The sequence below is a fragment of the Canis lupus genome, chromosome 1 (assembly GCF_048164855.1).
Source record: "Canis lupus baileyi chromosome 1, mCanLup2.hap1, whole genome shotgun sequence".
Taxonomy (NCBI): domain Eukaryota; kingdom Metazoa; phylum Chordata; class Mammalia; order Carnivora; family Canidae; genus Canis; species Canis lupus.
In genome coordinates, this window is record NC_132838.1 from 121709656 (window position 1) to 121722765 (window position 13110).

Genomic DNA, 13110 nt, shown 5'->3' on the forward strand with positions numbered 1-13110 from the left:
CTCCTCTTTGTATCCCGATGTTTACATGTGTCGGCCAGCCAGGGGGTCCGGGAGCAGCGCTTAACCCCGGCCAGGACTGATTCCTGGGCCAAGCGATTCCCTCCGGGGACTGGTAGGGGACAGAGCTCAACTGTGGAGGAAATGCATGCAGCCCTTGGGGGAGACGGGGGGGGGTGGTCTGCTACCTACCGGGCCTCCTGCCAGGCAGACTGTGCCCGGCATGGAGGGTCTCCAATGGGAGACCTGGCTTCCTTGGCAAGAGGACGGGCCGTGAGTGCGTCTTGCAAAGGGGGGGGGAAGGAAAAGACATGAATGTGTATCTGCAGGAGGGAGAAAAACTGCAGCCACGGCGCGGGGCTGGCTGCGTCCAGGAATGAGGCCGTGGACGCCTGCGCACATTCACGCGCGCATCTAGGCACATGGTCACCTGCAGCACAAGGAAGCCTCCCGTGCCCCATCTTTCCGTTTTGTTTCTGGTGGCGGTCTACACGCAGATTAAGAAATAATAATAACAAAAAGTCCATTTTGGAGACTGGTCAGAAAAGGAGTACTTTATCACGGAGATTCTTGTATCCGTTCGCCAAACTTGCGGAGTTCCCGCCGGACATCAGGCCCTGTCCCTGGCACTTAAGACACCCTGGTGGACAAGAGTGGCCGGCCCCAGAGCCCGTGGCACCCAGTGCCCAGCAGGGAGGAGCAGGCCCAGGGTGCGGAAGTTGCTAGGGCAGCTCCGGTGCCTGGAAGACCCCAGGCAGGGACCCCGTCAGCCCCCAGGGCCCTGCCCGGAGCCCCTTCTCCACCTTCCAGCTCCATCCGGCTGTGCTGGCTCCTCTCCCAAGCAAACACGGATCATGACCCTGAAGCCACTGGGGAGTGCTCAGAATTCCACCCAACAGCTCTGGGGAAGTTTGGAAAGTCCAAAGCCAACATGGCTGGCCCACATCCAACGGCTGCCCAGTTGGCCTTCTCAGAAGACATGAATCCAGAAAGACAGGCTATTTTCAGGTTGCTGCTGATGAGCTGACGCCAATTCAGCAGGAGGGAGAGGAGGCTGAATGTGCAATACAGCGAGACTGCAAATCAGGTTGGATGAGGGGCACCAAGTCGAAGACCATCCCCCGTCCCCACTCGTGCTGGATAAGTAACGGCTCAATTTGCTCAAATGATGAATGTGGGGAGTTTGCAAGTGAGGCCTGGACAGAGAATTCTTTTAATACGTTAAAAAAAAAAAAAAAAAAAGAATTCTTTCAGTCAACAAAGCTTTAATAAGGAACTGGTCTTCAGGTGCCATTGCTGATGCGTCAGCTGAGGGGAGATAGAATGTTCTAGAACGTGCAAAGGTACAGCCGGCTCCCTGTCCTCACGCGGGTCTCAGCTCACAGGGCCCCTTGTCACGAACACCCCCGTGCCTCCCTCGTCTGAGGCTGTTGCCCCCGGCCTCTCTCGACCCCATCACCTTCTCTTCCTTCTCCAACAGCACTTACCACTAGGGCAAAGTTTTGTCGTTGACCCTCTTACAAACGTGCACGGTCACGGTGGAAGCCTCCAGGCCCAGGGGCAGAGCTGGCCCATTGTAAGCTCAGCATTTTCTGGCCAAATGGATGGATAAATGAATGAAGAGACCCTATAAACGTAGCCCGTAAAAGAAAGCTAGCCCTGTAGGAGACACACTCTCCTCCCAGCCTCGCGCCACCTAAACTCAGCGTTTGCACAGCTCTCAGGTTCTGCTGGGGTTGGTTGGAAGGGTCTCTGGCTAACCTAGGACAGAGGGGATCAAAAACCACCAAGGGGGGCCACCCCCACCAGCAGCGCTTTCACCATATGTGCCCGGGGTGACAGTCCCAGGCCTGGGCCACTGCCGAGCAGCTATCCCCTTGAGAACTCACTCAACCACCCAACGGGGGACCCATGGGAGAGCTCAGAATTTGGGCAGAGCTGGCCGGCTCTCAAGGAGATGCTCTGAGGATTACAGCCCCCGGCCCCTCCAAGGAGCCCCACTGGGAGAGGACCGGCCCCGCCAGACAATTATCTCCGAATGTTTGGTGAGACCGGCTCCCCGTGATTCCGTGAGCAGGTGCAGGCCCTGCGATGGGTCAGTCAGAACCGATGCCAGCCGCCAGACTCAGAGCAAGAAAGGGGAGCGTGAGTTCTTGGAAAGAGCACGGGGTAATTGGTGTGCTGTCCCCGGGCCAAAGCAGCCGAGGCAAGATGAGCTGGCCCCAGGCCCGGCCTGGGCCTCACAAAACCTGGGTCGGCCCCAATTTCTCCAGCCTTGACACTTCACCCATCCGGAATTCATTTACCCCTTACGTCAGTCATTCGGTAAATCCTTGCCAGGGGGCCCTCTACGTACCTGCCGTCAAGGGCCTCTGGGGTCCCGGGGCCAGTGCAGGCGAGGCCACCGGTCACAGGAAGCGATGCAAAGGCTCAGAGAGGCTGAGCTCATGGTTTGGAGACAGGAGTAACCACGACGGCTTTGGCACCAAGGTGTGTGTGCGTGCGTGCACGAGCACGTCTGCGCTGGGGGAGGCAGGGGTTCCCTCCGTAGTAGCGCTCTAGAAACTACAGAGGCACACCCCGGGGAACTCAGGGATCGTTAATCCTGCTCTTAGGGAGACTGGATCCCACTGCAGCCCTGAGAGCTCACGGGGCCGGGGAGGTGAGGCTCCTGCAAGGGCTCCCCGGCCGGCCGTGACTCGGCTCCCCCAGCCCCTCGGGGGGCAAGCGCAGGGAGAGTGCCTTCCCTTCAGACCACGCGGTTCCCTCCTGCCGTCAGTGTGTCTGGCAGGGCCTCCTGCCACAGGACAGTCCCCCGTCCCAGTCGCCAGGGCAGATGAGTGTCGGCACGTGGCACTGCCGCTGCTCAGTCACCAGCTCCAGGGAGCACCTGGAGCACCGTGTGCCCCACCTAACCTTCTGGACTCGTTACCCCAGGAGCCCGGACAGGGCTGGCTGGCCCTGATCCCAGCGTGGGGCAAGCCGGGGCCTTCTGAGCAGCCTCCACGGCCACGCGCGTGACCATCCCACGCAGGTAGGGAAACCCGGGCACGATTCAAAGCACGGACACCACCGCCCGGGCCCTGAGGACAGCCTGCTGCGGGCCTTCAGCTCCGGGCCCCCCAAGGCTACACGAAGCCCGTCAGGAAGCCCCGGGGGACTCGTGGAAGGAACCGAGGCAAACGCAATTTACCTAACGGTGCAGGGAAAGGCAGCCACGCTGGGCAGTGGGAGGCCACTGCAAACTGCCGCATCTGGGACCCCTCCCCCCCCGACCCCGTGGAAGCTTCACAGCATTCCACCCCAGTCCTGGCCCGGCCTGCCCCCCGCGTCGCGGCGCAGCGCTGCTGTACCCGAGGCGCCGTCAATATTGACAGAGGACCAGGCGTGGGCGCGAGTCCCGGCCACCGCGGCATTCCGCACCACCCTGTGGAGAGGCCCGGCCCCGCGTCCGAGCCCAGGCCGGGCCCCGCTGAGAGCCTCAGGAGGCGACCGAGGTTTCCTTCCTGAGCCGAGCAATTTCGCGTTTCACGCCACGGTATTCTCAGCCCTGGAAAGCCACCGCTGGGTGCGCAGATTATCAAAATACATTCTGTGTCATCATTCCCATCAGCGCAGGTACAGTGAGCCATTCAGCCGCCTTTGATGGCGCTAATGGTTATTTTGATTTTGTATTTCTGCCTTCAAAACTATTTCCTGTGATATCAATGACAAAAGTTTTCACTTAACTCTTCCAATAGAGAACCTAATTGTATCTTTCACTCAGAATGAAATTTAAAACTATCAGGACACCAGAAATGCCAGCTGCTACGAGTCTAAATAAATTTTACACAAAAACACAGTTTCATTTTGCTAGCACAGAAAAAAAGAAAGTAATCTTATGAATAGTCCAAAAAATATAGATCTTGCCAGTAAGTTGCATGAACGAGTTTTATCCTTATACCATGAAAAAGAATAGTTGGGAAATGAAATGACTTTCAAAATAACCATTTCAACTGGGTTTTTAAAAATCAAATATTGTTGTCTAGCCAAGCACAACTAAATATTCCCCCTTTTCTTTTTTTTTTTTTTTTTTTTTTATCAATGTGGGTAAAAGCGCTGCCTTGGAAAATGTTACAGGAGTCCTACTGCTCTGCCAACTGCGGGGCAGGGAGGGACGTGGGTTCCCAGCGAGGGCTCCCCACATCGCGGTGGGGCTCGAGGCACGCGGTTCCGGAATCAGGAGGACCCCCTTTCTGCGGGCTCAAGTGACCCTCCTCCCGTCCCCACGACCCACCTTGCTTTCTTACACTTAAGGGCAAGCAGTAATTAAGACAACTTCACCTAGAATACAATGGCTTCTTATTAAATACTATTTTCCAATTGTTGTAGCTCAAACTGTGTAACCAAGGTTGTTATAAGCATAATACACTCCTGTTCTGAAATACAGAACACCAGACTACTGAACCTTTTCAGGGTCATTAAACAGCTGTAAACATTATTACAAAAATAAACCAGAGATTTCATGCTTACATTTTGGCCTAGAGCTTGCTATGCTGAGCAAGTACATTTTTTCATCTCTTACAATCAACGCTGGTGACATTTGGGCATCCAAACAAATTACATCACAAACATTACTGAGGTGGGCAGGATACTGAGTGGTTTATTTGCCAGATGATTAATAGATAAACAGGAGGGCAGTTCAGGTGACCTGTTCGGTTTTGACGGATGTGTAGACAATGCTACCAGACAGGGCCAGAAACAGTTAAATCCTTGCTGAATTTATTAATGCAAATAGGATATTCAAATTGGGCCGTGGAGTATGGCGACTAGGTGACCGGGAGAGCCCAGGTGGACAGGGTGGTCGGATTCTCTCCACCCTCCCCTTGTGGGTGGAACATGGGTCCAAGTCAGGGCCCTCGCAGCGTCAGATGGAGCGGGGGACCCTCTCGGGCCAGCTTTATGCATGGCCCCATGGAGCCCCAGAAGCTTCAACCCTGGGGAGTGGGAGTGAGGGGACTAAGAAGAAGAAAAGGAAAAAACAGTAGCCTCTCTTTGAAGACTTTGGATGATTTCAAGATTCTCAAGGGCAGAAGCATGTTGGCTTTTGTTGGAGTCTGAGCTGAAACTGTGGCCCAGAATTGAAGGCAGATCACGAGCACAGGAGAGGAGAAAGGAAAAGCCCCACCAAGTGTGCCCCTGGTCATCTCTTCAGGGTAGAGAAGACTTCCAGTCTGAGCTCCCGGCCCACCACCGGCCACCAGGCAAACAGGTGCTGGGATGGAATTCGGACAACGTCCTACGGGGTTGCTGTGAAGACCATGGACATGTCAGGCAGAACCAGCTCTCAAAAAATGAAATGGAGAACAAGTAGCAACTGCCATCATCGCCATCTTCATCATTGCCATTATCACCATCATCTTCTTTCTCATCATCACCATCATCATCACCCCCACCACCACCACTGCCATCACCATCACCATCATTAGCACCACTGTCACCAGTGTCATCACCTTCACCACAGCCATCACATCATCATCACCACTGTCACCATCATCATCTTCATCATACCTATCAAATCATCAACACCACCACCTTCACCATCACTACCATCACTATCACCTTCATCCCTTTACCATCATCACCACTGTCATCATCTTCACTGTAGCCTTCACTACCCTCAGCATCTATGTCAGCAACAGCATCCTCCTCATCATCATCACCATCATCACCATCATCTTCACCATCTCCACTGCCACCACTGTCATCACATTCAACACCATCACCCTCAGCACCATCACTGTCACCATTGCCATCACCATCACCATCATCACCTTCACGACCACTGTCATAACTTTACTGTCACCACTATCATCACCATCACCATCATCACCACCTTCACCACCACCACTGTCACCACTGTTATCACATTCACCATCATCACCATCATCATCACCTTCACCACCGTCATCAACTTCACCATCACCACTATCATCACCATCATCACCATCATCACCTTCAGCATCACCACTGTTACCACTGCATCACATTCACCATCATCATCAGCACCTTCACCACCACTGCCATCAACTTCACCATCACCACTATCATCACCATCACCATCACCATCACCATCATGACCATCACCACTGTCACCACTGTCATCATGTTCACCATCATCTTCACCACCACTGCCATCAACTTCAACTTTACCACTATCATCACCATCACCATCACCATCATCATCATCATCACCTTCAGCATCACCACTCTTACCACTGCATCACATTCACCATCATCATCATTAGCACCTTCACCACCACTGCCATCAACTTCACCATCACCACTATCATCACCATCATCATCATCATCACCTCCACCATCACCACTGCCATCACCGTCACCCTCACCACCACCGTCACCAGTGTCATCACCTTTACCACAGCCATCACATCATCATCACCACTGTCACTATCATCATCTTCATCATACCTATCAAATCATCGACACCATCACCTTCACCATCACCACCATCACCATTGTCATCTTCATCATCTTCACCATCACCATCATCTTCATCATAACCATCACATCATCACCACTGTCACCATTGTCATCACCTTCACCACAGCCATCACCTCACCATCACCATCATCATTTTCATCACCTTTACCATCATCACCACTGTCATCATCTTCACTGTAGCCTTTACCACTATCACCATCTACGTCAGCAATAGCATCCTCCTCATCATCATCACCATCACCATCATCACCATTATCATCATCTTCACCATCACCACTGTCACCACTGTCATCATGTTCACCATCATCACCATCACTTTCAGCACCACCACTGTCACCATTGCCATAACCATCACCACCATCAACACCTTCACCTCTACCACTGTCATCACCATCACCACTGCCATCACTGTCATCACATTCACATCATCATCATCACCTTCACCACCACTGCCATCAACTTCACCATCACCACTATCATCACCATCACCATCACCATCATGACCATCACCACTGTCACCACTGTCATCATGTTCACCATCATCTTCACCACCACTGCCATCAACTTCACCATCACCACTATCATCACCATCACCATCATCATCACCTTCAGCATCACCACTGCCATCACTGTCATCACATTCACAATCATCACCATCATCACCATCATCACCTTCAGCATCACCACTGTTACCACTGCATCACATTCACCATCATCATCAGCACCTTCACCACCACTGCCATCAACTTCACCATCACCACTATCATCACCATCACCACCATCACCTTCATCACCATCACTGCCATCACTGTCACCATCACCACCACCACTGTCACCATTGTCATCACGTTCACCATCATCACCATCATCATCATCACCTTCACCACCACCACGGCCATCACCGTCACCCTCACCACCACCATCACCAGTGTCATCACCTTTACCACAGCCATCACATCATCATCACCACTGTCACTATCATCATCTTCATCATACATATCAAATCATCATCACCATCACCTTCACCATCACCACCATCACCATTGTCATCTTCATCACCTTCACCATCACCATCACATCATACCACTTTCACCATTGTCATCACTGTCACCACAGCCATCACATCATCATCACCACTGTCACCATCATCTTCATCACCTTTACCATCACCGCTGTCGTCATCTTCACTGTAGCCTTCACTACCATCACTGTCTACGTCAGCAACAGCATCCTCCTCATCATCATCACAACACCGTGTGCCAAGACGACACTGTGCGAGGTACCTCACAATCATTAACCCATTTAGCCTCATACAACCTTAGAATGGAAGCTGTTAAGCTTCCCCTGTACTAAATAAGAGGAAACCGAGGCTCAGAAAATTTAAATCCAACAAGGTCACCTGACAGGGAAGCCTGACTCCAGAGCCCAAGCAAGACATGCGGGTGGGCTGGCTTCTGACGTCCACACCCAGTTAGCCTTGCTGGGCTGAATGCTGACAGAAGAGGCCGGCTCCTGCATTTGTAAAACATGCAGAAACGAAGGAAGCCACGGTTCAAGGAAAGCCTAAAGAAGGCCGAGGAGCCGGAGCCTGCACAAACATGTGCACCACAAAGTGGAACCGTGCAGTGCCCTCCCGAGACACACCTCGGGGGGCTGGCGCGGGCCGGGGGTGGGAGCAGGAAGGCACTGAAGACCTAGAAACGTGGCAAGTCTGTTACTCACCAGTGGGGGAGGGCGTCACCCAAAAATGTATTCATCTTACTGTCTTAGCACCCCACACCCTGGCGTCCCGGGGGAGGCGGTGACTTCCCCACCAGGCGGGAGACGTGGAAAGAAAATGCTACCTGACGGGCCATAAACGTGCATCCAGTTGCGCAAGCTCTGCCGCAGGGGTTCCACCTTGGTGACCTGCCTGGGTCCCCACGACCGTCTCTAAAATGAGCTGGTATCACCTGCCCTGCACACTTCACAGGGTTCTGAGAAGGCAAGGGGACTACGGGAGAGAAAACACGGAGCCTAAATGGTGGCAGGACTGTACCTGTGCCGGGACCTATCTCTCGTGCCAATCACAGCTTCAGCATCGGCTTCCAGAGCGGGAAAGCCCTTTCATCTGGCGTTAGAATAAATATCAAGAGCAAAGGACACAACCAAGGCATGACCACGGCCCGTAAAGGCGGTTGAAACCCCATTCATTGTCGACATGACCGGTGCATCGTAAAGTGGGACTCACACCACTCAGGGACGTTCGTCAACACCTGCGTGTGGCAACAAGTGGGCCAGCCACAAGCAAGACCAGTTGCCTCAGGGAAGGGGAGAAGGTCACACCCCCAAGGGGCGTAGGTGGCGGGGGGCGTGGTTCTGAAGGGGGAAACCTGGGGCATGTGCTGTGGGGCTGGGGACCAAGGAAGGGACGCCAGTGAGGATGACAACCGGGGAGAGGTCAGTTCTTGGCTGGGCCTGGAGGAGGGCACGAGGCACAGAGGATGCAACAGCAAACAAAGTAAAAGAAGGACTGGCCCCCAATCTCCTGGCAGCCCAGCCCCACCCCTCCTAATGTGGCTGCCTGGATTTGTCCCTCGTGCTCCATCCTGGGTGGCCCATCCCGGGAGCCTTCCTGGAACCCGCCCAGGCTGGAGGTGATACTCGGTCCCCAGCGTTGCCATGCAGTTTCTCTGGAACCATCAGGCCATATTCACGATGCACGTCGATGCCCCCAAATAAGGAGGTCGCGTCTCTCCTCCAGCTCCTCTGCGGGAGCTTTGTGACCACGGCGGCGGGTCCTACGAGCTCCTGGGGAAACGGTCCCACCAGAAACTGGGCCCTTGAGCTTCTGATGATCACGATGCAGGGGAGCGGCGGGTGGTCCGGGGCTTCAGAAGGAGGCTCAGGATTTTGTGAGCAACAGCCCAGGCCTGTCCCCCCACGCCCCATCCCCCACCCCCACCCCGGAACGCAGGCCATCGAGTGCTGCTTCCATTTCTCCCAGATGCGATGATTTGGGAAGGAAATGGCCCCTAATTTTCCGTAATTGATTTATCTGAACTGTGTCCACCTCATCAGGGAAAAAGCAACAAACTGTACGCACACGCTCACACACACACACACACACACACACACACAGGCTTTTAATGAATGACCTACCTTTAAAATATCACAAAACTAAAAAAGATACCAGCAGTTGTCATGAAGTGTATTGATTATTTCTCTCCCTGGCTTTCTCTCTCTCTCTCTCTCTCTTTAACCAGACTTCATCATGGCAGGAAGTTAGATATTTAATCCCCAATTAACCCTCCTCGGCTCCCTGCTCGGCCTCAGCACACAGCCACTGCCCTAGAGCCAAACAGGGGACCCGGCACCCCCGGGGGCTCACGGCAGCGCCCCCCACCCCCACCGAGGACAGCAGCAGACGGGGAGGGTGCGGGTCCCAGCTACACGTCACCACCCTTCACCCCTGATTAAAAGCCATTTACCTCCGAGCACTCCTGGACCATGATATCGTGTCGAACACTTTTATTTTCATTTCACAGAAGCCTCAGATTTGATGCGGTGCAAAAACGAAATATAATGTAGAATGCACACATGCAAGAGTGATCAAAGAGGGCCTGATTGTGAAATATTCATCGAAGTCGGCCCAGGGAGATGCGTTCACAGGGGCACCTGTCGAAGGCAGGCGCTCAGACACACGCCGTCTCGTGAGCGAGCACACAGCGTCGTCACTGAGCCAAGAATCCAGGCACACGAGTGGGGGCCTCTGCTGCCTGCAGCCACCGGGCTCAGCCCACGCAGGGCCAGCCTGGGGTCCCGTCCTTCTGGCTCTTGGGGTCCCCACTTGGGTGTCTCCAGCTCCCGTGCAGGGCAGCAGGCTGGTGCAGAGGGAAGGCCAGCCCGCCAGGCCCTGGCCAGCGCAGCGGGGACACCTGCCGTGGGGCCGGGTGCACGTGGGCCAAGCTCACAGACCCGGGGCTGCTGGGATCTGCTCTCCCGGCGCCCTCAGACGGACTCCAGGGCAGAGACCTACTTCCGACCGGGGCTAGGAAGGCAGGAGGAGCCGAGAGAGGCCCCCCAGCCCACACGGGGCTGACGGGGGGCGGGGAACCGTATGCCTCACTATGAGTATTTGAAAGGAGGCCCCTCTCTTCTGGGGAGCAGATGCCCTTCTGTGCCGGTCACTCCCTGTGTCTGGGACGCTCTCCCTGCGACCCCCACTTGATCCCTGTGCCTCGTCCGTCAGGTGAGGATTCAATGCCACCTGGTCCAGGAGGCCCTCCGGGTGGGATACCCCAGGGGCAGGGCAGGAGCCCTCCTGTCTGTCTGTCTTGCCCCCCTCACCACGGCTCTCATACTGGGTTGGGTCTGTATCTGGGTCTGGAAGCTCCCTGCGGGTGGAGGCCGTGCCCATGGCTTCCCTGGGGTCCCCCCAGCAGCGCCCTGAGCCAGGCACAGGGGACGCGCTCAAGAAATCCTTGCTGAACGCACGACGGAAGGAGCAGAGCAAGCGCACAGACGACTGGATGAGGAAGGGAATGAAGGGAGCAAGCGACCAAGGATGCAGGCCGGGTCTGCGGCATCTGTCCTTGGGGAGGGAGGGGACGCCCGGGGGGAGAGTCCGGGCAGACGCTGCTCTCTGCCCTCAAGGCACACGCCGGGTGAGAAGCTGGCCTGATGGAGCCCGACCCCCAGTGTCACGCGGCCCCCAGGCCCCCGCACCTCGCATCCCCGGGAAGGGCCAATCCGGCTCATGATGGGTCATCGGGGTCCCCGTCTCTGGCCGGGACCTCCCGGGACCCGTCACGCGGCACGGGCCTACGGGCTCTGGCCGAGCGGATTCGAAGCCCCGCTAACCTGCCCTCTGTGAACCCCGGACGACTCCTGGCTCCACTGCTTCCCTTAATACACTCGCACACGTCCACGCGCACATTCGCTCCTGCATTCGTTCCCCGCGTCCTGACAATGCGCCACGCCCCAGGGCCCGGCGCGGCCGAGGAAGCGAATCGGAACCATCCCGCCCTCCCAGCCTCCCCATCAGAGGGGCCCACGGCGCTCAGGCATCGGCCCAGAGACGGTGGCGGCTTCCGAGCGCTGCTACCCACGACGGGTCAGGGTGCTGGCAGCTTTGAGGGCACCACAGCTCGTCGGCGAGTCTCCGGGTGCCCGGCACGGGGAGGCCCCTGGGGACAGGTCTGTCGTCGGGATGACGTCGCTTCTCCCTTCCTCGGGCTTGCTCCGCGTGGAAGCTCTGCTGACACCTCCCCGCCCGCCCCAGACCCCGTCCCTCCGAGGTCCAGGCCCCTGCACATGGGCAGGAGTGAGGGCCCAGCCAGGGTGTCAGGGGAGGCCCTCGCTCCCTCCAGGGGACCAGGTGGGCTGCATCCCCCCGCGGCATCCCCCAAGCGGCACCCCAGCCCGGACGGCGTGCGGCCTCGGACGCCCCGGCCCCTCTGCGTCTGTGAACCCAGCAGGCCAGGCCGACAGTGGTCAACAGCCGGCGGCGAGCGTCAGTGTCTCAGGCCCCGGCGGGGGGGGGGGGGGAGGGGGGGGCTCTGCGCTTGGCCTCTGGGTGACACCCGGAGGAGGGCTGCTGCTGCTCCCGCGGGGGCTGTGTCTTCCCCAAAGAACTGGAGGCCTGGAAGCTCCGAGGCGCCACGTCCCCGGGTACACAGGTGACAGGCGAGACGCAGAGAGGCATCGACGGCGGGGCCTGCAGCAGAGCGCCCTCCGGGGCCTCCCCGCTGCCTCCCGTCCCACGGCCACAGGCCACGCGCAGGCCTGCCACCCTCGGGCCCACCCCGTCCCCCCGGAAGCCCCTGTGGCAGCCGAGGGGTCATAAGCTCACCCGTTTGTTAAAAGCGTCTGCAGCTCCTGAGCTCAACACCCCCCACCTGAAGTCTGGACGTAAGGCAGGTGAAGGCAATTCATGGGAAACCTGGAATCGGCCAAGGACCACGATGGGCCACCCCCAACCCGACCGTGGGAAGACTCAGGACCGCGGCGAGGTCCCACTCGAAAATAATTCCATTAAAGGTCACGGGTCGGCCCGGTGAGGACCCCCGGGCTCCTCCTCAGAACCGCGGTGCACCCGGAGGGGACATGGGACGACGCATGGTGGCCTCGGGCCCGCCAACGTCACACCCCAGGGCTACCATGCGCGGCCCCTGAATGCCACCGGCTGCTGCTCAGAGGGAGCTGCGGGGGCAGGGGAGCATTCTAGACCCTTCCTTCACAGCCACGCTGGGGACCTGGGGCGAGAGGACAGGAAAGGCCCTGGTGGGACAGGACGTGGCTCCTCAAGTCTGCTTTCCCCAGAGACGGCCCAGGAGGCCTCTGACGGTCCTGCCAAGGGAGCCAACGTGCGGGGGCAGCAGGGCGCGCCCGATGGAGGGCACTAGGCCGGCCACCAGCCCCACATGCTGGGCGCCCTGTCCCCGAGCCCAGGGCCGACCTGCTTCTGCTCAGCCCCCTGCACCCGCGGGCTGTCCCCACGGAAGCCCGAGAGGCACAGAACAACGTCACGGTTTTCCCTGCGGTACAACTAACTGGAGTTGATGCCACAGGCTCCCACAGTGGCCATCCCCGCCCCCCGTCCTGTATCCCACCTCCCACCACTCTCCT

At 57.0% G+C, this 13110-nt stretch overlaps 1 protein-coding gene across 14 annotated transcripts in view; it reads right to left on the reverse strand.

The window, feature by feature from the left end:
* The window catches only part of ZNF536 (zinc finger protein 536), a 430505-nt gene that overhangs the window by 239911 nt on the left and 177484 nt on the right, over nt 1-13110 (reverse strand). For 7 of the 14 annotated variants that reach the window (XR_012010084.1, XM_072782934.1, XM_072782875.1 and 4 more), the window contains exon 1: nt 3191-3254. The exons of the other annotated variants lie outside the window; for them this stretch is intronic. Coding sequence is in view for 6 of the 7 variants with exons in the window: in XM_072782934.1 (XP_072639035.1) it covers nt 3191-3251 (61 nt within the window). In the remaining variant the exon portion in view is untranslated. Of the gene's footprint in view, nt 1-3190; nt 3255-13110 lie in introns of those variants that run through there. 14 annotated transcript variants of the gene reach the window in all.